Here is a 22,574-nt window from a genome sequence, read left to right as displayed (position 1 = left end):
TAAGTTATCAGTTCATGCTTGGTGGTCTTGGGTTATCTTTACAAGAAGAGGTGCTCAATTATCTTTGTCTGGGGTTAATCATAATCCTATTTCCCATCACTCTTTTTGGATTCCTGTTGATTTCTATTTTGCATCTTAGGGGTATGTTTATGTATTTTAATGCTTTTTACGATTTTTATACTAGTTAATATGTCATAGTAGCTCTATTTATTGCTTACTCAATAATTTGTTATTAGATGTTTCCCTTCCCCCCCTCCTTTTAAGTTTATAAGAATATGACCACTTTCTTTTCTATTGGAATGAATTTGATAATTTTTGTATGTCTATGTTGTTGCTGTTCATTATAAAATTTCAATAAAATATTTTGAACTCTAGAAAAGCTCAATTAGGAGTCCCATGCTACGTCTGGGCATCAGGTCTCCAGAAGGTCAAAGTCAGAAATCCAGGAAATCTCCATGAATTAGTGGGGGCATGGCCACAGTACTGAGCTACCAGTACCAGCCAGGATATCCCTCTGTATCCTGGGCAAAGTGAGACAAGCCCTATTAGGTGTTTTGTGTTCCACCAGGGGATAGCTCAAACAGATCTCCAGTCAGGGGCCTGGGAAACCAGTGTGAATGTTTGAGCTAATGCTGGTGTGGCTGTTGGGCTGGATTCCAGGCTGAGGCAGGAGTCACCCTCACAGCACAGGGCAGGACAGCAAAAACACAGTGAGGAGTCCTTTGCTCTTCTGTGACATCAATCTCAGACATCCTCAGGCAGAACTTTGGGAAGTCTGCATTGGTATTGGCATAGGCTTGATCCAGCTGCCTCAGTTGCTATTCTTTACCACAGCCAGAGCTAGAAAATGCTGATGAGGGATTGCTTGTTGTGCCTGGGCATCAAGCTAAATCAAGGGCCCCGTCAGATCTCCAGAAGGCTATTTTGAATGAATGGGACCATGGTAGTTGTCATAGTTTTAAAGCATGATTCAGGGGTATGTGTATACTAATGACAAAGTTGGACAATCCTTCTTTGGAGTCCAGTGCTCCTCCAGTAGGTAAATCTCAGACAAAATTCCAGTCAGGCTACCAGGAAGCCTGTGGGCATGGTTGGGTGGTTGATGGTGTGACTTCTGGGCTGGGTTCCAGGCTGCAGCAGAGGGTGTCATTGTCACTTATTATGCAGAGCTGGATTATGTGAGCATGGTGACAAGACATGTGCTCAACTGGAGTGTCAGGCAAGACCCCAGTCAGACCTCCAAGAAGCTTAGATTAATGGCTGAGGCCATGCACACTGGTCTGGGCTTTAGGGCATCCACCAATGGTGTCCCTCTGTAGTCAGAGCAGAATTAGACAACGCTGGAGAGGAATATATTGCTATTCTCACACATCAGGCTCAGTCACGATCCAGGTCAGACTTCCAGCAAGTCCCCCTGAAAGAAAGGGGGCATGGCCACAGGGCTCGGCTTGGTACCAGACACCCACTGGGAGGTGACTATCCCTTGCCAAAGCAGAGTTAGGCAAGATCAATGAGAAGTCTTATGCTCTTCAGAGGTGCTGGGCCCATGCAAGACCAACCAGCCCAGCATGAAGTAACAATAACTGGTTGGGAGTGTGGTTGCTGGGCAAGGATTAAGGCACAAGCCTGGTGTGCCAATCTCTACCCAACACAAATGTATACAAGTCTATTGAGAAGCCCTGTGCTCCTACAGGGCGTCCAACTTAAAGAAGACCCCAGTCTAAGCTATGGAAAGCCTGTGATAATGGCAAGGGCTAATACTCCAGGCATCAACAAAGTATCCCCCTCAGTACCAAACGGCAATATTTTCATATTCAACTAAAATTTATATTAGGCTTTAGGTTTTGTTAGTGCCAAGTTGCGAAGAACTGGGGGTAGAAGACCCTTTGCTGAACCAAGGCATTCACTCAACAGCTACCGAGACACTTAGCTGTGTAAATTAACAGTTTGCAAAACAGTATTGCTAAGATCAGAGTATGAGCCTCATATAGAGTGAAATACATACCATTCACCCCCCCAGCAGCAGCCACGCACTGTCTGTATCCCACTCCTACCAGAGATGAAGGTGGCTGTTTTTGAATGCTGGCCATGCATGGGCATGCTTGTAGGAGCAGTGGCCATGTGGGAATGCTTTTTCTTAAAGGGTCATACACTGAAAAGAAACATGTCTATTTTTTCTTACCCAAATCTTTCATTATTATTAGCTACCAGCAAAAATGGTTCTGGTATGTCTCTTGGTTTCATAACATCTAGTTGGGTTGTAAAACCAATTGGGACATCATTCAGGGGGTGGTCCGTTTAAATTTCATGAGAAGGTATTTCCACATTACCCCCATGGGGGCAGGGATAAATTCATTGGGAACACCAATAAGTCTGGGCCCCGGTATCACAGGTGTCATCATTTGGCTTAGCCAATATTTTATAGATTAAAGTTTTTTCATCTATAGACGCAGATAGGATTAAATATCACTTACGTTTTTTAAGGTACTTAATCCCAACATATTAAATTCAAAATGGCAAAATGTATCTGTATGTATAACGATATTTTCCATTGCTTTGAAAATAAACACATTGTTTACCTTTTCTTCAGATCGACGTTCACGTCTTCGAACCGCAAGGCATCCGCTTCCTGGAGACCAGCAGCACGTTCCTAACAAATGAATTGTCTGAAGCCCTTACAAAGACTGTTAGCGAAACGAAGGTAAGGGGCGTTCTCAATTTAAGATTACTTTTTATATGATAGAATCCATAGTTTCAAATGAATTAAAAAGGCTAGTCATACTAGAGGCACTCTGTCTAGAGTGAAGTCCATGACTGCCCTTTATTACATCTCCATGCCTATTTAAGAACAGAGATAACCATGTCTCCATATTGCATTCCCTTTCCTTGTGAATGGTTTTCTCTCGTCAATTCAGAAATCCTAATTTAGATTCATTAATGGGATATGTGAGTTTCCAGGGGTTTGGACAGCAATAGTATGGTGTCTGGGTTCCGAAATGAGATGAACTGGTGAATGTATTGGTAGAATGTCAGGGGAAGGAACCTCGAAGTCAGGTGCACTGTTAGAGGTACTTGTAAGGTTCCAGGGGCCAGAAGATCAGGCAGTGAAAGGGCCTGTTGGTCCGAACTGAAGGTCAGTGGCACAGCTCATTGTGAGGGTTCTGGTGCTCATACTGCAGGAAACTGAAGGGTTGGATTGAGGTTGGTTGGCAGAGATGTTTGAGTTTACTGCTTATTGGAATAGCAGTAGACGTGGCTGCCAAGTAGTAAGGGGGTCCTTTGGCACTTCTTTTTGTGCAGGCCAATTAGCAATAGGTGGGCTGTCAGACCACTCAGAATGAATCAACACAGTGATGGGATGTTATATTGTACACTCTTCCTTATGCTGGTCACTTGCATGTGACTCTCTGTTCAGATCTGGACTTTGAGGGAGCTTTATCGGTTTGCCAGACCATTGTTTTTCCCCCCGAATCAATACATAAGATCCATAATTAGAGGAGCTCTTGGTCAATGGGTTTTATTCACTGATCTGTTAAATTTCCACTCGAATTTTGCTTCCGAATCCCACAGCTTACAGAATGGGGAAATGGGGGAGCCTGCTTTACCCACTAGCTCCCTTCCCTTTAAGTGACAGCACAAGTATGTGCACATTGCCCACATCCACCTAACATTGGTTGCTTTATTTTCAGCAACAAAACTGTTTTCAAATGTGCACATTTTTTTTTTCTGACTTTACATACGGCCATTTATTTTGTCTCCTGTTTACAATTTGTTGTAAAGCGTGTAAGTGGCATTGTAACATTGTAGCTGCCGTCAATTTGAACAATTGTCTAGGTTGTGATTTATTTATGCCTCCTTCGCTTACAAACTTGGCACCACTAAGTCTCAGGGCCACATGCATCAAAATGTACATTTGCGATTCCTAAAGAAATCGCAATTTAGGAGTCGCAAATACTTATGCATGTAGGAATCGCAAAAAAAATTGCAATTCCTACACATTCCTTCTTTGCAACTCGCAAATTGCGATCTGCAAACAAGGAAGGGCTTCCCATTAATTCGTATGGGCCTTGAGGCCCATAGGAATCAATTGGAATTGCATGCACAATTTGCGAGTACCAAATAGGTACTCGCAAATTGCGCATGCAATTTCAAGGGTGAATGGATGCCAAAAGGACACCCTGATGCACCCCTGAAATTGCAATTTCAACATAATGTGGCACACACACATGCCCCAGGGAATTGTATGTGTGCAGCTTAGCACTTTGAAAAATGCACTTTTGGGCAATTTATTTTTGGTTGTTGCATTGCATTTAGGGAGTCGCAATTACTGCAGTGCGCTTCGTAGTTTATGCCGGGGATAATTTCTTTAAAATGTTCCCGGTTTGCTCAGATGCAGGCGTCTATTTCTGTAATCATTGCATCCTGTTTTTAAGTCTGAGCACATCCATATTCTATATCCGATATGAACTGCAACTTCACTGTCAGTTAGGCTTTCCCCCTGCAGTAATTTCTGATGAGAGATTCTGGTTACCACGCAAAAAGGAGTCAGAGTAGCAGCTCTGTCCTTTAATCAGAAATTGCTGACCATTAACATGAAGCCCTGATGAGAGTCCTGGTACCAGAGAACTGGGTCTTGAAACGCGTTGGCACTTTTTTCAACACGGAGGAATTAGAGTAAACTTGTTGTGAAGAGAGGGATTTGCATTGAATCTTATCCCCCACGCACACACTCTAAACATTTTCCTGTGTTTGGCGCATGTTTGGCCCCAAAAACAAGATTGCGATAAGAGTATTCTAGTTTCTGATGTTATGATGCAAAAGTCCAATGTTGTTATATAAAAATGTTTTTGTATATAAGTATTTCATGCACTGTCTATTGTAAATCGTCATAAGTATTTTTCATGTCTTGTATGTTAATTTGAAAAATGTGTGTCTCTTTACTTCTCATGCAACTAAAATCTTTTTGGTAAAATACAAACAATTGCAAAGAAAGAAATGGTTTAATAAAAATTCCATTCAAACAGAAAAGTTAGTGGTCTGTGTGTTGCTCAAATAATAGGAGCATAACGTCAAATGGAGCCAGATTCCTCTTTTTGTATTCAACTTTCTAAAAGTGGCATTTTAAAAATTGTCATTAAAAATCAAACTTTTCCATTAATGAGGATTTTACAATTCAATTTCATAAATGCCCGGTCCCAATCAAAAAGTAGCACTTATTAAATCTAATGAAGGCAAGCCAATATTTTCCTTTGGGACAGAAGGCCTCACAGAAGTGAAAAATTAATTTAGTGGTTTTTCACTACCAGGACATTTGAACATAAAAGTACATGTCCAATCTTTTAATTACAATGTACCCTGCTCTATTGGCTACCTACGGCCTACCGTAGGGGTGCTTATATCCAAAAGGTCCTGCAGTCCCACTGGTAGCACTTAATTTACAAGCCCTGAGTATATGGAATACCAATCTAGAAGGGACTTTATAGTAAATTAAATATGCCAATCAGGTTACAAGTGACAAGTGTGTTGTGGGATACTGTTTTGAATGCTGCGGAAAGGTTCAGCAGGATGATGGCTGCTGTTTCTCCCTGGTCCAGGATGGTCCAAATGTCATCAGTGGCTGTGATGAGTGCTGATTGGGTGCTGTGGTTCTTTCTGAATTCTGATCGAGTGTTTTCCAGTCAATTGTGTCATTCAAGGTGGGTTGTGAGGCTGGCCTTCTCTATCACTTTGGCTGGGTAGGGGAGCAGGGAGATCGGTCGGAAGTTGCTCAGTTGGTTGGGTTGGCAGATGGCTTCTTCAGGAGGGCAGTGACTGCTGCATGCTTCCAGTCTTCCAAGTGTGGCAGGTGTGTTGATGATGCAAATGAGCATGGTGCAGATTGCTGGTGCTCCCAGGTTATAAACGTAGGGGGGCATGGATCCTATGAGGCCCCTGAGCGGATGGTCGACATGATCATTAGTGTGTAGTTTTTGGTGAGCGTTGTCCAAGTGGTCAGATGGTCGTCTTGGTTAGGAATTGATAGGTTGGTGATGAGATCACTGGGGCTGGATTGGTGTGTGAAGTTGCTGTAGATGTTTGCGATTTTTCTGTAGACGAAGTTTGACAGGTCGCCACACAGTACTTGGGAGAGGATAATGATATTGACTGGGGCCGAGGGTGTGGTGAAGTCTTTGACGATTGAGAAGATCTCCAGCTGCTGGAGATCCCTTTGATGTGTTCAGCTAACGCTCTTTTTTCAGTGCCTCTCAGTTGCTGTTGGGAGTGTCGGAGTGCAGCTTTAAAGGTGGTTCTATCAGTGACTTTGTGGCTGGCTTTCCTTTTTCTCTCCTGCTGTTTGCAGTGTCGTTTGACATTTCAAAGGTCCTCCGTCCCAACTGGCAGGCTTGTCAAATCTTCCTTGCTTGTTGGGTTTGATGGATGTGAGGGGTCTGGACAGTTCTTTGTCCAGTTGTTGAAGTTGTTGATGTCCTCATTGAGGTTGTCTGTGGGTTTGTGTTGGTCAGTGCTGAGGGTGTTGATCCAGTCTCCTTCTGAGATTTTGCCCTACCAGTGGCTTGGCAAGCTGATGCTGGTGGGCGCACTGACTTGTAGTGTGTTGATTTGGAAGTAGATGGCGGCATGGTGCTGTATATAATACTGTTGCTGGTGGTGAAGATGGGTTCCAGTGCTTGTCCAGCGATGTGTATTAGTCCTGTGGTGAGCTTGGTAACTCCAATGTAGTTCAGGCTTTTGCGGAGGGCTTTGGAGTAGGGGTCGGTTCTGTATTATAGGTGGTAGTGGGGGTCACAGAGGAGTATGTAGGCTCTGGAGTCAGTGGTGAGGGGGCTGCTGAAGGTGGCTCGTGGTCCTGGTGGTCTGTAGGCAAGTGTTCCATTCAGGGTGAAGTTCTCTGAGATTTGCAGACTGAAGTGCAGATGTTCCATGTATGGAGTGGCACTATCTGTAGATGTTGAGTACTTGATAGAGTCCTTGTAGATGACTGCAAGTTCTCCTCTTGACTTGTGAAGGTGGTCCTGTTGTGCAGTCTTCTAGCCCGCTGAAATTGCTGCAGGAATACCGGGTACCGATGTGGAGTTGAGCCAGGTTTCTGTGAGGAAGAGGAGGTTCAGTGTGTTGCTGTTCAGCAGGTCCCAGATTTTGTTTCCTGAGAAATCATGTGTTGAGTAGCATGCATGTGATTGGGTGTTGGCGTGTGGGTGTTCTGTAGCTTTTAGTATTGGTTGGGGTGTTGCTTGTATTGCTGGTGCTTGAGTAAGCTTTGTGGGTATGTGACTACAGGAGAACCGGCAGTGGGAGCAGGTGAAGGCTCCTACAATGGGGTGTGCTGCATCGCAGGAGCAGTGTGGAGAGCGGCATCAAGAGTCAAAGGACCAGAGGAGCGCAGTGGAGTTTCGTTGGGTTGTGAACAGACCAGATATTCTGGCACTGGGCGCACATGGGTTCAGGCAGGCTTGCTCTTGGTGAAACCTTTGGAGTGTCAACAGCATGCCTGCTACACATGTCCACACTATTTTGACAATTTACTATATTTTTCTAAAGAGTGATACATAATTCAAATTGTTGTAAATACCTAAAAATTGGTAAAGCCATTCACAGTTTTTGCATGTACGAGCAAATGCCTACTAGTATGTAGCACAGAACTTGCTAATTTAACTACAGCTTAAGCACTGAAACAGCATCCTCCTGGCCATTTTTACAGTCCCGGTTTGACGTTTAGCGAAATCGAACTCATGCCTTTAGCTGGGCAAAAAATTAATGAATAAAGGCCTTACCATGCATACACCCTGTTCGGCATTATTGGTGTGGGAGTAGTTGTATGTCAATATGTAGAGCACAAAAATATCAACAAGATAGTACTGACTACCAATATTTTGTGAAGTTAAAATTATATAGATAAGCATAGATTAAGCAGCATAAAAGCATTGGAGGAATTTGCTATGCAAATGTTTGTGCCTGTATTTTTAGCATGTTTTGGCAATCTATTTGTAAACGGAAGCTTTCTCGAGGCAAAATATTTAAATCTTATTATCTTTAATATTTAGGCCCATATTTTATTCAAGCCAACAATAGACCAACAGCGCAAAAAAGATGGACTTGAGGAGACTCTTCTGGATGGGGACCTGATGATAAATTATGATGTAAAAAGGGATACATCTGCTGGAGACGTACAAGTAAGCATGAACATGGCTCGTATATCATATCATGTGCTTCCCACTTGAGATCATCTTCTGTGAGCCACAGTGACACCACATGGTTCTGTCCAACAGACTCCCTCAAGGTCTCTTACTGTATTTACAACATACTCTTCCACCAGTTATCACTATAGAAAACCCCAAAATATTATACCCAGTGGCGGCTTGCCGAGGGACTGCTGTGGGACAGTGGGGCAGGGGATGGGCAGGGTGGGGAGGTAGATGGACAGGAGTAAGGTAAGTAATTAAATCAATAAAACTATTTACCTTGCGTGCGATGCATCGCCAACGTGGCCCAACTGGTAATGAGGGCCCAGGTGTCTATCAAGTAGAAATGGCCACATTCTATTCAAATAGAGTAAGCACATGCAGACTGACAATGGAGCAAGGGTATCCTAACAGCATGTACATTGTTCTGTGAGAGTTGACAATTTTCCATGATTCTTACATCCAATATTTTGTTCCCTTCAGGGTTTAAATAGATGTCCATTTATTGAGCAGGAATAAAGCCTGCATTTTTCTCGAAAACAAATAGAGATTAGATCAGTCCATATATGGAATATCTGTATACCACTTCCTAGTTCTTGTTATCTTAATCTAGAATATTGGAACCGTTTAAGGTCTTATAAAGAGAAATGTGCATTTTTAAATAGTAGGTGGTGCTGCTAGGCACTACAGTACTTAAAGAACTGGGTGTTCTACATGACAAAGTTAGGAAGAAGTTAGGAATTTAATTAATTTCCTTCAGATGCCATTGCTTGTGAATGTGAATATTTGATATCTTGTATGCCTTCCACGCAGAAAGTGAAAATGCAGAAGTGTCTGCAGTATTTCAGTAGACTTGAAAATGTCTATTCAACAAAAGTGTTACCAGTATATAAACATGTTGTGTGCTTTCTTCCCCACGCTGGCTATGTCTTTGACAGCTTCTCTTGTTCTTTTAATTGTTTTTTCTGATTACTTACTTTAAGTGCAATTCTGTTTCTCAGATAATAAATGGATATTTTGTGCACTACTTTGCACCATCTCAGATGCCAGCACTTCCCAAAAACGTTGTGTTTGTCATTGACACCAGTGGTTCCATGAGCGGCAAAAAGATTGTGCAGGTAGGTAGTATTTCTCTTTAATTTGATGGCTTTGCATGCATGACACAGGGATGCCATTGACAATGAGGCCGCCATCGATAAAGAAAGATATTTCCTTGGTATGTTTAATTTGGGGGTGGAGGGCATCATCTGATTGACTGTAGTGAACATTTTATTGACACAGCTAAGGAATCAAGACAAACTATTTGCCTGAACTAATTTGAAAACTAAATTAAAACGCACAATAAAGTTGGGTTTCCTGTTCACATGGGGGCTAGATCCCTTCAATGGTTTTCTCATAATTCTGTAGAGAACAATATTGGCCTTAAAAGATGAGCCCTCGACGGCCACAGATAATGTCAGTGTCTGCCCTACAACCTCAGTTTGTCTCAGGTTTGCTCTTATCTTGCTAGGTATCAATGTTGGCTTCCTTTTCTTCATTTCATGTGTGGTTTATCTGGAAGAATTATGGTCTTTTTAAGCGACAATGGGAAGAAACTAGCCAGGAAGCCCATCAATGGCTTCAGTTTAGGAAGAATTAATCCTAGTTCAGAAGTATCAAAAGTTATTAAAACCACTGACGCATGTAAGTTTGTGTTTGAAGTCAAACACTTGTAAAATATTGTGCATAACCATGTAGCATGTAATTGTTAGACCAACAACCTACATCCATTCAAAACATACTGCGCCTTACTATAGGTAATGTGGGAACTGAGAATTACTGATATCATGTGGTGCAGTAATTCTAGGGTTCAGAATTACCACAGTATTTTAATTTTTTCAGTGGGAAGGGGACATTACCACATCACTCGTTGTATTCACACTGATTCCCTCTGGTTTGTCTCCCATCTAACACCCCTTTCCTTGCAGATATTTTGCGTTGTTTTTTCCTGTAAAATGTTCACAGGACAAAACCTGAAAGTCCGTTTTTTCCCAACACCTCTTCCATTTCAGATTTAATAGAAAACTTTTGTTTCCACCTGCTTTACAATATTACTTATAAAGAGAACTAAGATAGTAGAGTTTGATGACTTGATTCAGACAGAAATCCGTATTCTAGGATTCCAAAATTAAATTATCTATGTATAGCGTGAGTAGCAGTTATGTTCTTTGAATGAGCAAACAAAGGGGTTCTGCTGGCTTACATGTAACATGGGACTAAAGACTTACAGTGTCCTCTTAATATTAGTGATTAAGGATGAAAAGTATGGTATTTTCCTCTACTGACTTTGTAGTACAACCATGCAAGCTGCACATTGCATTAAAGCGATACCGGAAGGTGTGCATAGCGTTTGCGGTACTGCCACTCTATGGGGCTGATTCACAAAAACATTTATGAGTGGAGGAACTACCACTACAGGAGTAATCTTGCAATGAGTCGTCCACCTTCATATTAGTTAAAATGCACAAAAGGCAGTATTTTCTATTTGTACTGATTGTATAGGAATATTTCAATTTTTTTCTCCTTGTAGATGTTTGGTGCCCAGTTGACAAAGGCATGCAAGAGTAAAAAAATACAATGAGAGTACCTATTTATATACTCAAAAATACTTTTGTGAATATGCTCCCTAATATGTAATTTGCATGTCCTTAAAGAGTACTGATAGTTAGAAACTAACAGGTTTGTTTTTTGTTTTTGTTGTTTTCTTTACAGACAAGAGAGGCTCTTATGAAGATTTTAGAGGACCTAAGTCCAGAGGATCATTTTAACTTAATTACGTTCAGTTCAGCTGTGTCTAGATATCAAACTATCATGCTTAAAGCAAATGAAAGCAATATTGAAGAAGCAAAAGCCTTTGTCAAATCTATTAGGGATTATGGAGGTGAAACATTTTAATCTTTGCATTTTTTCAACTTCTTTTTGTTTAATTATTTTTCGAGCACTCATTTTGCAGGCTTCTGTGTGTCCATATGTGGTTCAAGCATTATGTCACCCCTGTTCATGAATATTTGTGCAGGCTGCACCTTCTATAGCTTGCAAGTCCATAGAGGGAAACAGAATTTCATCCTCTACAAATGTATTTGCGAAATGTTTATATTTACAACAATGAGTTGCCCTCCTTCTTTCTCCGCTGCTCGTTGAGCGATGCATAACTCTACAAAAAAGGAAGACTAGGAGCAGGGACAGAGTTTGTAGCCTTACATAATTCAAAACCTAAATTACTTATTTTCTAAGTTTATTTACTTAGCTTGACGTTTGACTGCGAACTTCTAAAAACCTTTTCCCATCCCTATGATTTCTTAGCCCTTGAAGGTCAGAAAGGTAAACTTTTTGGACATCTGTTTTCCATCAGACCATCTCCATCACTGGTCAACAGCTGATGGTCCCGGTTCATAGTCTACTGCCCCCAATAGAAATAGATGTGACTTTCCGTTTGTTATTTATCTAACATTATTAATCCACACATCCTTTATTTCTTTAATATTGCTCTTTTAACTAATTTGGTTTAGAAATGGTAGGTTTCTTTTTCTCTGCTGGATTGCCATTTTGGTGTTATTGCACATGTACCATATCCATTTCTATGATGAAATTCTATCAACTTGAAGTAACAAGAGTGAGCCAGGTACTTCTCACAGAAACAAATATACGAATAAGATGAGATTGTTTGAGCTTTGTGTGAATCACATTTCTCATTCAAACTATAGCGTTTCTGTCCTCAATCTTAAAAATCTTCATTTCTATGATCTCTATTTTAGTTATGATCTTATATACACAGTCATAATATAGGGACGGTGTCTTCATGCCTTCAAGTTAGAGCTTGAAATATATATAAAAAACCTTTAGTACAATCTCAAACAAGTTTTAAAACAAGCATATACTTTAGGCAGAAATGTTATAATTTAACTTGATAATATTTCCTTTCCTAGCTGTACCTAAGCAAGTCAGGGTTGGGAGTAGTCCGAGAACCCCTAGATACGCACAACCTTTCAGCCAAGTACCCAGACTACTTCAGATGAGACACCTTAGAGTGTATGTAGTTCATCTTTAAAATAAATGCATCCAGAAGTGAAGGGGAAGCTAGTGTAGGTTTCATTAAATCTATCTGAGGAACAGTCTCCAAATTTTAGGAAATTAATTGGAACTTAAACATTTAGCATTGTAAAAAATAATTGGGGCAATACCATAAAACATTCTATCAACATAATGTTACCTTGTGTCAGTCTAGATGAAGCCATGACCTAGGCAGAAAACCAAAATCTAACTGTAAGCAAGAGTTGTATGGTTTTCCGATGTTATGAGAGATGTAATGGCTCTAACAACTTTGGTAATATACAGCTTCATGTTGCCGGGCTGTGTTGATAACAATCACACAATTTTAGCAGAAAAATAGCTGGGATAAGTGACGTTCCAATGGTTTTCAGTTGGTTTCATTTAAGAAAACAGTGGGATTTCGGATTTCTAGCTGACTCTGCCCCCAAGCCAGTGACTTGTTACTGTATATTGACAACAGATATCACCTGAAGTTAGCTATGTGTGTCCGAAGGGTACCGGAGGGCGGAAACATCTGAGAAGGCTGCCATGTCACCATGTTACTTCTAGGTCGATAATAATTGAACATGATCTAACTTTTTGATTTTGTCCTACAGCGACAGACATTAATAGTGCCCTACTATCTGCAGTTCAAATATTAAGAGAGTCTGAGGAAACTCGAGTCCTACCAGAAAGAAGTGTTTCCATGATCATTATGTTAACAGATGGGCAACCCACTATTGGTAAGCACCAAAGAACTCTTCCAGACATTTGAAATTCGTTGGGCCTTATTGAGAATCACGATGGAACAGTTCATTTGATTCACTACATCTGAATAGACATTTTGACTGTAATCTGTATTTCTGACTTTCGGAAATACTGGCCTATTACTTGCATGGCCCTGAGAAATTGTGAATAACATGCCGTGACTTAACTGGTGGCATGTTAAATTACATCATTGATGACATCACTGATGGCATTGTTTACCGTTGTTATAATCTGCCCCATAGTTAAATGTGTTGTTTTTTAAACAACTGAATACATTTAAACCTCGTTACACTTATTAAAAATGTATTCATGTTTTGAACTTGTAACACACTGGGACCATTTCTTTCAGAGGTTAGTTAACCTTTGTAATGTTTTATTTAGAGTTTTACACATGTTCTGTGTGGAAAATACCACACAATATTTTTATAGTTACAAAGGTTTTTATTAACTTTAATGTGTTTTGGAGGGATGTGAATTTTCACAGCAAAGTAATTAAAGAATGGCAACTATTGCGTTAAGGAGTTCTCAATTTTTTCTACTGTTAAAAAACAATACCAATGTTATGGTACAATTGTAAAATATATTTTATTAACCTTCATTACTGTATACAAAGCTAGGATTCAAAGGGACTGTAACAAAGTCATCCCTCATAAAGTAGCAGGTTTTCTGTCCGAACGCCTTTGCTCCACCCTACCTCATTTGGAATATGTGTTGAAACATGCTATGCCTGATGTCAAAAGTGCCACTGTCACCACAATCAGGAAAATCATTGAATGGTCATGACACAAATGATATCATTCTGATCTTCTAATTCAGGATGGCTGGTTTATGGGCTTTTTCTCCTATTCATGAAGTTGCAAGGGCTACACAGCAATAGTGCAAGAGATTACAAGTGTTTCTTAGAACCTAGGACATTGAGTACGCAGTCTGTGGCTGAAAGGTGACCCCCCCAAGCCTCCTTGAATCTCATGGATAGCTTGCTCGAGCAGTTAAGTCTGAAGTTGCCATTTTGTCAAGAAAAGTACAAAACCTCAATAATATCCTCAATATGTTGATACATGTAGAGTACAAATAGAATAAAAACAATGGAAATAGCTTAACTCAATACGGCACCAAAATACTCCCAACAATGCCTTCATAATAGAAAGCACCCAGTTTACACACAATACATACGATGACAATCACAAATTGTGCTCTGTGCTGTTGATACTTATTTGTGAACAGACAGGATTGCAACCTCACTAATAAATACTGATCCTAGTATGTGGTTCTAGGATGTGATCCTTACGAAAACACTGGGAAACACATAATGTTAATGATGCAATTGGTGTAAAGAGAAAACAAGATTCTAGCATATTAAAATGAAGTATCTCAGTGCAAGAGCACATTGACGCATTTGAGCATTTACTGCACTTTATAAATCCCCCTTAAATCAAATCAAATGAGATGAAAGGAATGTGATCAAGAAATATGCTTTTTCTCTAAATGTAATCTTAGGGTTAAGCAGTCTTTTACATTTGAATATCTTTGAACTCAAATGTGCTAGTGACAAGAGGTAAATGGCTTCATCTCCAGTGGACAGATCCTGAAACTGAAGATGGGCACATTCCTGAAGTCAGGTATTGGCCTCTGCACAACCAAACATGTACAGTGGACTCACAAGTGTGGATCTGTGACAATTCCTCTTACCCAGTTGGTGGATGGTAAATGTTTTTTTGGCACTAAATCCCTCCAAGACAGAATTACTTGTCAAATTTGAAGGGGTATGTTAGAAATTGGGTTACTGGTAGACAGAGGTATGCACCTTGTCCAAGCAGGAACAACTGCTGTATGCACCCTGTCCACAAAGGAACGTTGGCCTAGTTGTCTTGGCCAAAGCCCAGGCAGCTGATGATGCCTCTGGTAAACACTACAAGTAGTGAGACGGAAGCCTCCTGTATAGTGGACCTAAGGCACCTGTGCATGGGGCAACAAGGGCACTAGTAGTTCCCCAATCCCCAGGGCCTTCCTACTGAGGCTGGCTAATGATATACCCCTGGCAGGACATCTGGGACAGGACAAGGCCTGTGCAAGGCTTGTCCCCCACTGTTATTGGCTTCAGAAGAAGATTTCCTAAGATACGTTCTGCACGTCTTGCTTGATCTGTCAGACCGATGTGAAAGCAGGACAGAAACTGAAAGCTCCCTTGAATCCCTTTCCTGACATTAGCACCCTCTTTGAGAGGGTGGGCATTGACATTGTAGGGCCCATAGATCCCTAGACAGCCTCTGGCAACAGGTTTATCCTGGTACTAGTGGATCATGCCACAAGATACTCAGATGACTCATACCTCTGAGGACTTCAATAGCACCTGTGATGGCTAAGTTCCTAATGGGAAGTTTCACCAGAGTAGGTTTCCCCAAGGAAGTGGTGTCTGACAGGGGCACCAACACCATCTCTGCATATTTGCATTACATGTTTAAGGACTTTAGAGTTACATACAAATTCGCCACACCCTACCATCCACAGACAAATTGGCTTATTGAGAGATTGAACGTGACCATTGAAAGGCATGATCAAAGGCCTACCTGAGGGCAAGATGCATAAGTGAGACACGCTCTTGCAATGCCTAATCTTTACTTACAGAGAAGTGCCACATAAGGGGGATGGCTTTAGCCCCTTTGAGCTTCTGTTTGGACCTCCTATGAGAGGACCTTTCAGTTTGGTTAAGGTGGGTAGGAGTAAGCTCCCAGGAAATCTCCCCTGGGTGTGGTTGGCTGCATGCTAACTCATCGGTGCCAGATGGCTAAGTTTGGAAGCAAGCTTCTGAAAGCTTTGAGGCCAGTCAGGAGGTGATGAAGCAGTGGTTTAACCAGAAGACTACCACTGAGGAATTTAAGACTGAGCAGAAAGTATGGGTGATGGAGCTCGTGGAGCCCAGGGCCCTCCAAGACATTTGGTCAGGGCTCTATGAGATTGTTGAGACGAAGGTGGAGGCCACCTACTTGGTGGGCTTCAAGACCCCCAAGCCACCCATAAGGGTTCTCCATCACAAACATCTCAAACCACACTTTGAGAGGTCTGAGGTCACCATGTTGTTGGTGACAGATGGTGGGGGGAAGAAGAGAGTGAATCTCTCCCTGACCTCCAAGCCTCCAAGAGAAGGATGGGTCATTGGAAGGCGTAAACCTATCCTCTATCCTGACTTCGAAAAAGAAGAGGGGATGTCACCAGTTGCTTGGACAATTCTCCTCTCTGTTTTCACTCACTCCTGGGATTACCCATCTGCTTCCCCATGATGGGGACAGGGGACAGCCTCCCTGTCAAAAAAAAATCTACAGGCTGTTGTACAAAGTGAGGACCAGCATCAAGGATGAGGTGTCCAAGATGGTGGAGCTGGGGGTGACTGAGCCCTCCAGGAACCCCTGGTCCAGCCCTGTTGTGCTGGTACCAAAAGCTGCCCCACCAGACACTACACCAGAACTCAGGTTCTGTGTAGATTATAGGGGACTCAAGTCAGTCACCAAGACTGATGTTCATGCCATTCCCCGGGCAGATAAGTGGATAGACAAATTAGGGGCTGTCTAGTTCCTGAATAATCTTGACCTTTCTTCATGATACTGGCAGAATGCCCTAACTGAAGGAACAAAGGAGACATCTGCCTTCTCCACTCCAGAGAGCCACTACCAATTTAGAGTGATGCCTTTTGGACTCAGGAATGCTCCGTCTGCCTTCCAGAGTCTGGTGACCCAGGTTTTGGCTGGTATGGAGGCCTTCAGTTCTGCTTACTTGTATGACATAGCTGTCTTCAGTAACAGCTGGGAGGGCCACCTCTTTCACCTGCAGGAATTGGTTCAGGCCCTGCGAAATGCAGGCCTGATTATGAAGGGTACTGAAAAGAAAGTGGTTCTGTCGGGTAGTTCAAATCATTTGCACAATGATTAGATACATGAAAGAAAATGCATTAGTCATATAACCAGGTGACACCTAAAGAAGAACATCTTATATATGCGAAAAAAATAATTTCTTTACTTTGCATTTATATTGGCAAATCAATGAAATGGCTGTCTGTGACATAAAAACAGATACGGCGGAGAATTAATTAACTGCAGTGTACAAGAGTGACATAAATAACATATACATGACGCAGAGGGATATTTATCTTGCGAAGTCCAAGGCTCAATGCATAAGTCCCAACAGTACTGGTGTGGGAGTATGATCCCACCCTTCTAGAGGGGTAGACATGTACATACTGTGGAAACACTGTAGAATCCTGAAAGAGCCCTGGCATCACAAAATGGATGCCACCAGCACAGACACTGGGCTGCCCTCCTGCTGCTGACCGAAACTCGCAGTGGAGGAGGCCCAACAATAGGCATCCTGTCACAGGGAGGTGTAACCACCTCCCAGACAGGATTTAGTGTATTGGGGCTGGGTGGGTGCACTCCTAGAGTGCTTTGAAGGCCTGCACTAGGGGAGCAGTAGGCTCCTCTGTGCATATGCCAGCTCAAACCGGTTCAGGGGCTACCTGCCTCTGCTCTGGTGCAAAACTGGACAAAGGGAAGTGGGTGTAGCCACCAACTCCCCTGACCCTCCCATAGGAGGGGTCATAGAGCTAGTCCTGCCCTTTCTTCTAGTATAAGTCAGGGAACCCTTGCCATTGCAAGTTAGATATCCCTGGACGACGCTCTGAAGAATAATCCTGGACCTTCGATGTTCCACTACCTCTGGAAGATAGAAGAATCTCCCTTGGAGTCAAGGAGTGACTCCCCTGCTTGGCAGGCACCAAATCTTTGAATCAACAGTCGCAAACTTTCCTGCTCCCGCCGGAGTCCATAGTCCCTGCAGCCCCAGAAGTAGATTTCCTGACTTCTCCAAGGCCATCGTCAGTCCCCAGCAAAGCTGAGGCAAGTGGAACCCACGAGTGACGAGGAACAGCAATACCCGGGTACCATGCACTATTGTCGAGTGCAATCCCTTCACAACATTCTACAAACTTGTGCATTAGACCACATGTGGTCCAAGCCTCCAGCAGGATTTCCACTGAAGATCAGAGGCCTACCTTGTCCTGAGTGACCGTGGGCTCCTGTGAAGTGATTTCTCCCGAGGCTTCTTTGCGATCCCTTGCCGGTTGGCTTGTGGGTCCCCTGAAGACTTTTCTGCAGAACCAAAGGGCTCCCCTGGGTGCTTCAGGCCTGCCCTGACTTACCCTCACTGAGTGAGTCCCTCAGACCTTGCTGGTCTGCACTGCTGACTTTTCACTCTTTCCACAAGACTTGCTGTTACCAAGGCTTGTTGGCTCCAACCTGGTCACCAACACCGCAGTAAGCTGCAGACTTTGTGGGACACGCGGAATCCAGCTCCTGGTTGTCGTTGATGCCTCCTGGACAACGTAGCTGAAGAGTCAAGACACCCGTGATCACCTGAAATCACCCGACATCTGTGGGCATCCAGCTTCCTGGCCCCGGGTCACTGGCAAGTGACTTTGAACACTGTCTCCTCTGCTTTCAGGTCTTCTTTCTTATGAGTGCAGCCTTGGATTCCACAGGACACTTCTTCTGTCTTCACAAGCAGCAAGTCTTCTTTGGCTCCTATTGAAAACAACACCGCAACCCAACACCAATAGACACCTATGCACCCGGCTTCCCTGGGTGAGGTAACTCCTGCACTACGGTGCTCCTGTGTGTGTTGGCTCTCGAACTACTTACCCTGTAAGTGACTTGCTTGTAGACTCTCCCGAAGTACCATAGAACTTTAAAATTCCAACCGCAACTTGCTCCATTGAAGTCAATAGGGAACCCTCAGCTGTGTTCTCACACTGCACGCGTCTCCCGTGGGTCCTTTACTTACCTGCCTTGGGTGGATTAGTGAGGCCCCAGCGATTCTGAAGGCCCTATGCCTTGTCCCCTTGCAAGTCGATATTCCTATACCTCTTTTTTAGTATATGGTCTTGTACGCCCCTAGGGCCCCAGCCGTATTTGTGCTTAACTTGTTGTGAAACTTTGATTTGTGCATATGTTCCTGACTTCTAATCTCATAAAGAGATTAGTAGTGTCTAGTAATAAATACATATATATTTTATATATATACCTGTGTGGTGTCCTTTCATTTGGTAATTCAAGAGATTATAAGGTAAAACAAGCTGCTTTACATTCCTCTGAGACTTAGCCTGAAGGCTCCTCTCCACAGCTACCACTAGGATAGCTTTCTTTAAAAGGTTGTCTTAAACCTATCTACCATAAGAGTTGAATTGTACTGATGCAAGGTGTCCACTAGAACTAGTGAACAGCACATACCAGGCCAACTTCTCACACATGCCAAAAAGCATTTGACTCCTTAAAGCAAGTCATGTGCACAGCCCCTGTGCTAGAGCCCCCTGACTTTTCCGGGAAATTCATTGTTCAAACTGATGCCTCATAGCATGGCATAGTGGCAACATTATTACAACATATTGAAGGGGACCTAGACCAACCTATAACTTTTATCTCTAGGAGGGAACGTCCCAGGAAACAGAGGTGCAGGGCTATTGCTTTGCTGTGGTCTGGGCACTGATGAAGTTGAGACCATATCTGTTCAGGACTCACTTCCAGATTCAGAAAGACCACAGGCCTCTCAGGTGTCTAATGCAAATGAGGGGTGAAAATCCAAAATTGTTGAGGAATGGACTTTAAGGTGGAACACATACGTGTGGCAGACACACTAGTGCTAACGGTCTCTCTAGGTACTTCCGCCTTAGCGATGAGAAATCCAGAGAAGTTGGGTAGCTCTCCCCACTTTCACTTGGTTTGATTGACTCATCCGCAATTGCCATCTTTAATTCACTTATAAATCCCTAGTAAAGTGCACCATATGTGCCCAGGGCCTGTAACTTAAATGCTACTGGTGGGCCTGTAACACTGATTGTGCCACCCACTTATGTAGCCCTTTAAAACATCTTTCAGGCCAGGCACTGCAGAGCCTGTGTGTGCAGTTTACACTGCCATGTTGACTTGGAATTTAAAACCTCTTGTGAAGCCTTAAACTTTTATTACATATAAGTCACCCCTAAGGTAGGTCCTAGGTAGCCCATAGGACAGGGTGGCATGTAATTAAAAGGTAGGGCATGCACTTTTCAATTTTACATGTCCTGGTAGTGAAAAGTTCATTTTTCGCTATTGAGAGGGTTACCCCTCCCGTAATTTAACCTTTTGGGGAATCATTGTTACTAATAAGTGTAATTCTCAATTGGAAGGAGGTTCAGCTGTCATGTTTAGTACCTATCAAATTGTCATGATAAATCCTCTTCAGTGGTGAAGTTACATTTATCATTACCATATTAAAAATGCTACTTTTAGAAAGATGGAATTTTTCTGCTCTTAGCCTTGTGTGCTTGCTGCCTGTCTCCAATTCACGTCTGGGGTGGGTGATGGCTGGGCATTGTGCATTCCCTCTAGAAAGCCATACACAAAGGGAGTTTAGGTTTTAATTTATTTATTTATTAATTGCATGCACACTTATTAAAAACCATTGCATACATAGGAAAATTTAAAGAGATACAAAATGCGTGGAAAAGCAGCTCATGAGGCCCTGCGAGTTAAATAAAAATGAGTTAAAAAAAATTAGCATGTGCACGTTACATGGAACATAGAGTCAAAGTCCAAACTGAAGTGGCAGTGGTCTTGTTCTCAAATTTTCCAGAAGAACTCCTGAGCTGTGTTGTTTCATTGTTTAACCTCTTCACTACTCAAGCCAGGAATTTGGCAAAGCGGGCAGTTAGCCTGAGGTCGTTGGCTAGCAGTGACTCAATCACTGCTCTTCTGCATGTTCTAATTCCGCTTACTAGTTAAATCCAGTACCTAAGTTGCATAGCCATCTTTTGATCCTGCCATCTGGATTTCACCAACTTGGGGCTAGGTCTAAGGTTGGAACGTCTCTCAGCCGCTGTCTTATGATCTGCCATTTCACTGCCTCAGCAAGGCCAGCTGACAGGTACGGTTGAAAGTGCAGGTCCTTGTAGCTGTTTATAACTGAGTAGCTTTGTGTTTTCTTTGGCAGCACGCTCTCATCTGTGATGAAAAACAGGTGCAGCGAGGATTTTGAAGTCCAGGGACGAGGTTGCCTTGCTTCATACTGCACCCAGTTTGTAGGTTTACGATTTCCTGATCCAGGTATACTCTAGGTGCATGAGACACTCCTTGGGTCTCCATTTCTTTCCATAGGAGTTGATTTAATGTGTCGAAATGCCTGTGGCAACATTTTACAAATGACCCCCGGCGCATTCCTTTTTGGCTAGTGAGTCCAAACTCCCGGCGTATTTGGGCTGGGGAGGCCCCAGGAGGTAATAAAGAGGTACCTCCAATATGTTCCGAGGACCAGGTGTCAAGGAGCTGTGCATCCCAGCCATAAAAGGCTTCAAAAATAGACTCAATTGATTTTGGGATTTGTTTATTTGAGGATCGTCTTTGAGCTTGTTGTGCAGTGTGTCAGGCATGGAGGCTGGTCATCCTTTGTTCAGCCATTGAACACTCCTAGACTTTTGAAAGTCACAGTGCTTTACGAAGGTTTCACCTAAGTTGTCTTTTTTGCGTACGCAAAAAAGACAACTCATCAGGCTTGAATGAGGTGAAGTGGTTTATGTTTAAATGGCCTGTGATCAACTGAAAGGAATCCAAGTGGTCTGCTGTTGCCTCTGTGAGAAAGGAGGAGATGGTTAGCTGGTGTGTTACAAAGAAGGGGGCCACCTGAGAACACACTGCACAAAGGGACCTAAAGGTAAGTCCGAGGGGTCCCGCTCGAGGGAGCAGTTTGCAAGGGCCTTAGGACCATGGGAGCACAGCTGGTTTGCTGGTGCCTGGGCCGGGTGGCTGGGTGTAGAGCAGATAGGTCAGCTGAGCAGCATGCATCATGATGTCTTCAAGGTCACGGGCAGGCAGGTTGCAGGGCTGCGACAGCTGGACCACTCACGGAGAGGGTCTCAGGGATGTTGATGTCCCTTGATGGGTGCTTGCTTCCTGGGCAATTAGAGTCCACAATGGACTCTTCACCTTGGTGTAGGTTGCAGGGGGTCCGGTACCCCATGTATCGGTATGGCTCGGCTGCCGTAGGTCCTGGTGTCTTCACACTTGATGGGGAGACATATATGACCCTCCGTAGCTTATGTATCTCATTTTGCTGGGATGCTGTGTCTGAGTCATCGGGGAGCAGCAAGTCAGCAAACCAGATTTTGCGGGTTCAATGCCTGCGATATGCAGTGGAATAGTTCCTCTACCACAAAGGAGTTCTCTGACAACTAGCAAAGGTCCAGCGATGCCCCTTAAATACCAGATTTAGGGGCGTTAAAGGGGATGACAGTAGCCAAGGGGCTAACTCCCTTTAGGGTTTCTACACACTCTAAGTGACCACTTCCCGTGGGAAGGGATACTATCCTAGCCTTGATAGGTTAATTTCTGCCATACCAGGATAGAGGAATTGGAAAAGTCGTGCCCACATCACCTACCCCACCTTAGGGGTTGTGCTGACTGAATGTGGGCACACCTCCTGCCAAATGTGGAGCAGGGCAGGGGTTTGGCATCCTCCAGTAGCTGCAGCTGCCTGGGTTGC

The 22,574-nt window shown here is 43.1% G+C and overlaps 1 protein-coding gene across 5 annotated transcripts in view; it reads left to right on the top strand.

Annotated features, from left to right (window-relative positions):
- Positions 1 to 22,574, top strand: part of LOC146797516 (inter-alpha-trypsin inhibitor heavy chain H4-like) — a 598,346-nt gene that overhangs the window by 96,290 nt on the left and 479,482 nt on the right. For all 5 annotated transcript variants that reach the window (XM_085624535.1, XM_085624533.1, XM_085624534.1 and 2 more), the window contains exons 5-9: positions 2,591 to 2,701; positions 8,043 to 8,171; positions 9,182 to 9,298; positions 10,932 to 11,100; positions 12,866 to 12,991. In XM_085624535.1, coding sequence (XP_085480661.1) covers positions 2,591 to 2,701; positions 8,043 to 8,171; positions 9,182 to 9,298; positions 10,932 to 11,100; positions 12,866 to 12,991 — 652 coding nt within the window. The remainder of the gene's footprint in view (positions 1 to 2,590; positions 2,702 to 8,042; positions 8,172 to 9,181; positions 9,299 to 10,931; positions 11,101 to 12,865; positions 12,992 to 22,574) is intronic.

Source organism: Triturus cristatus, chromosome 9 (genome assembly GCF_964204655.1).
Source record: "Triturus cristatus chromosome 9, aTriCri1.1, whole genome shotgun sequence".
Taxonomy (NCBI): domain Eukaryota; kingdom Metazoa; phylum Chordata; class Amphibia; order Caudata; family Salamandridae; genus Triturus; species Triturus cristatus.
This window is presented reverse-complemented; position numbering and strand designations above follow the sequence as displayed.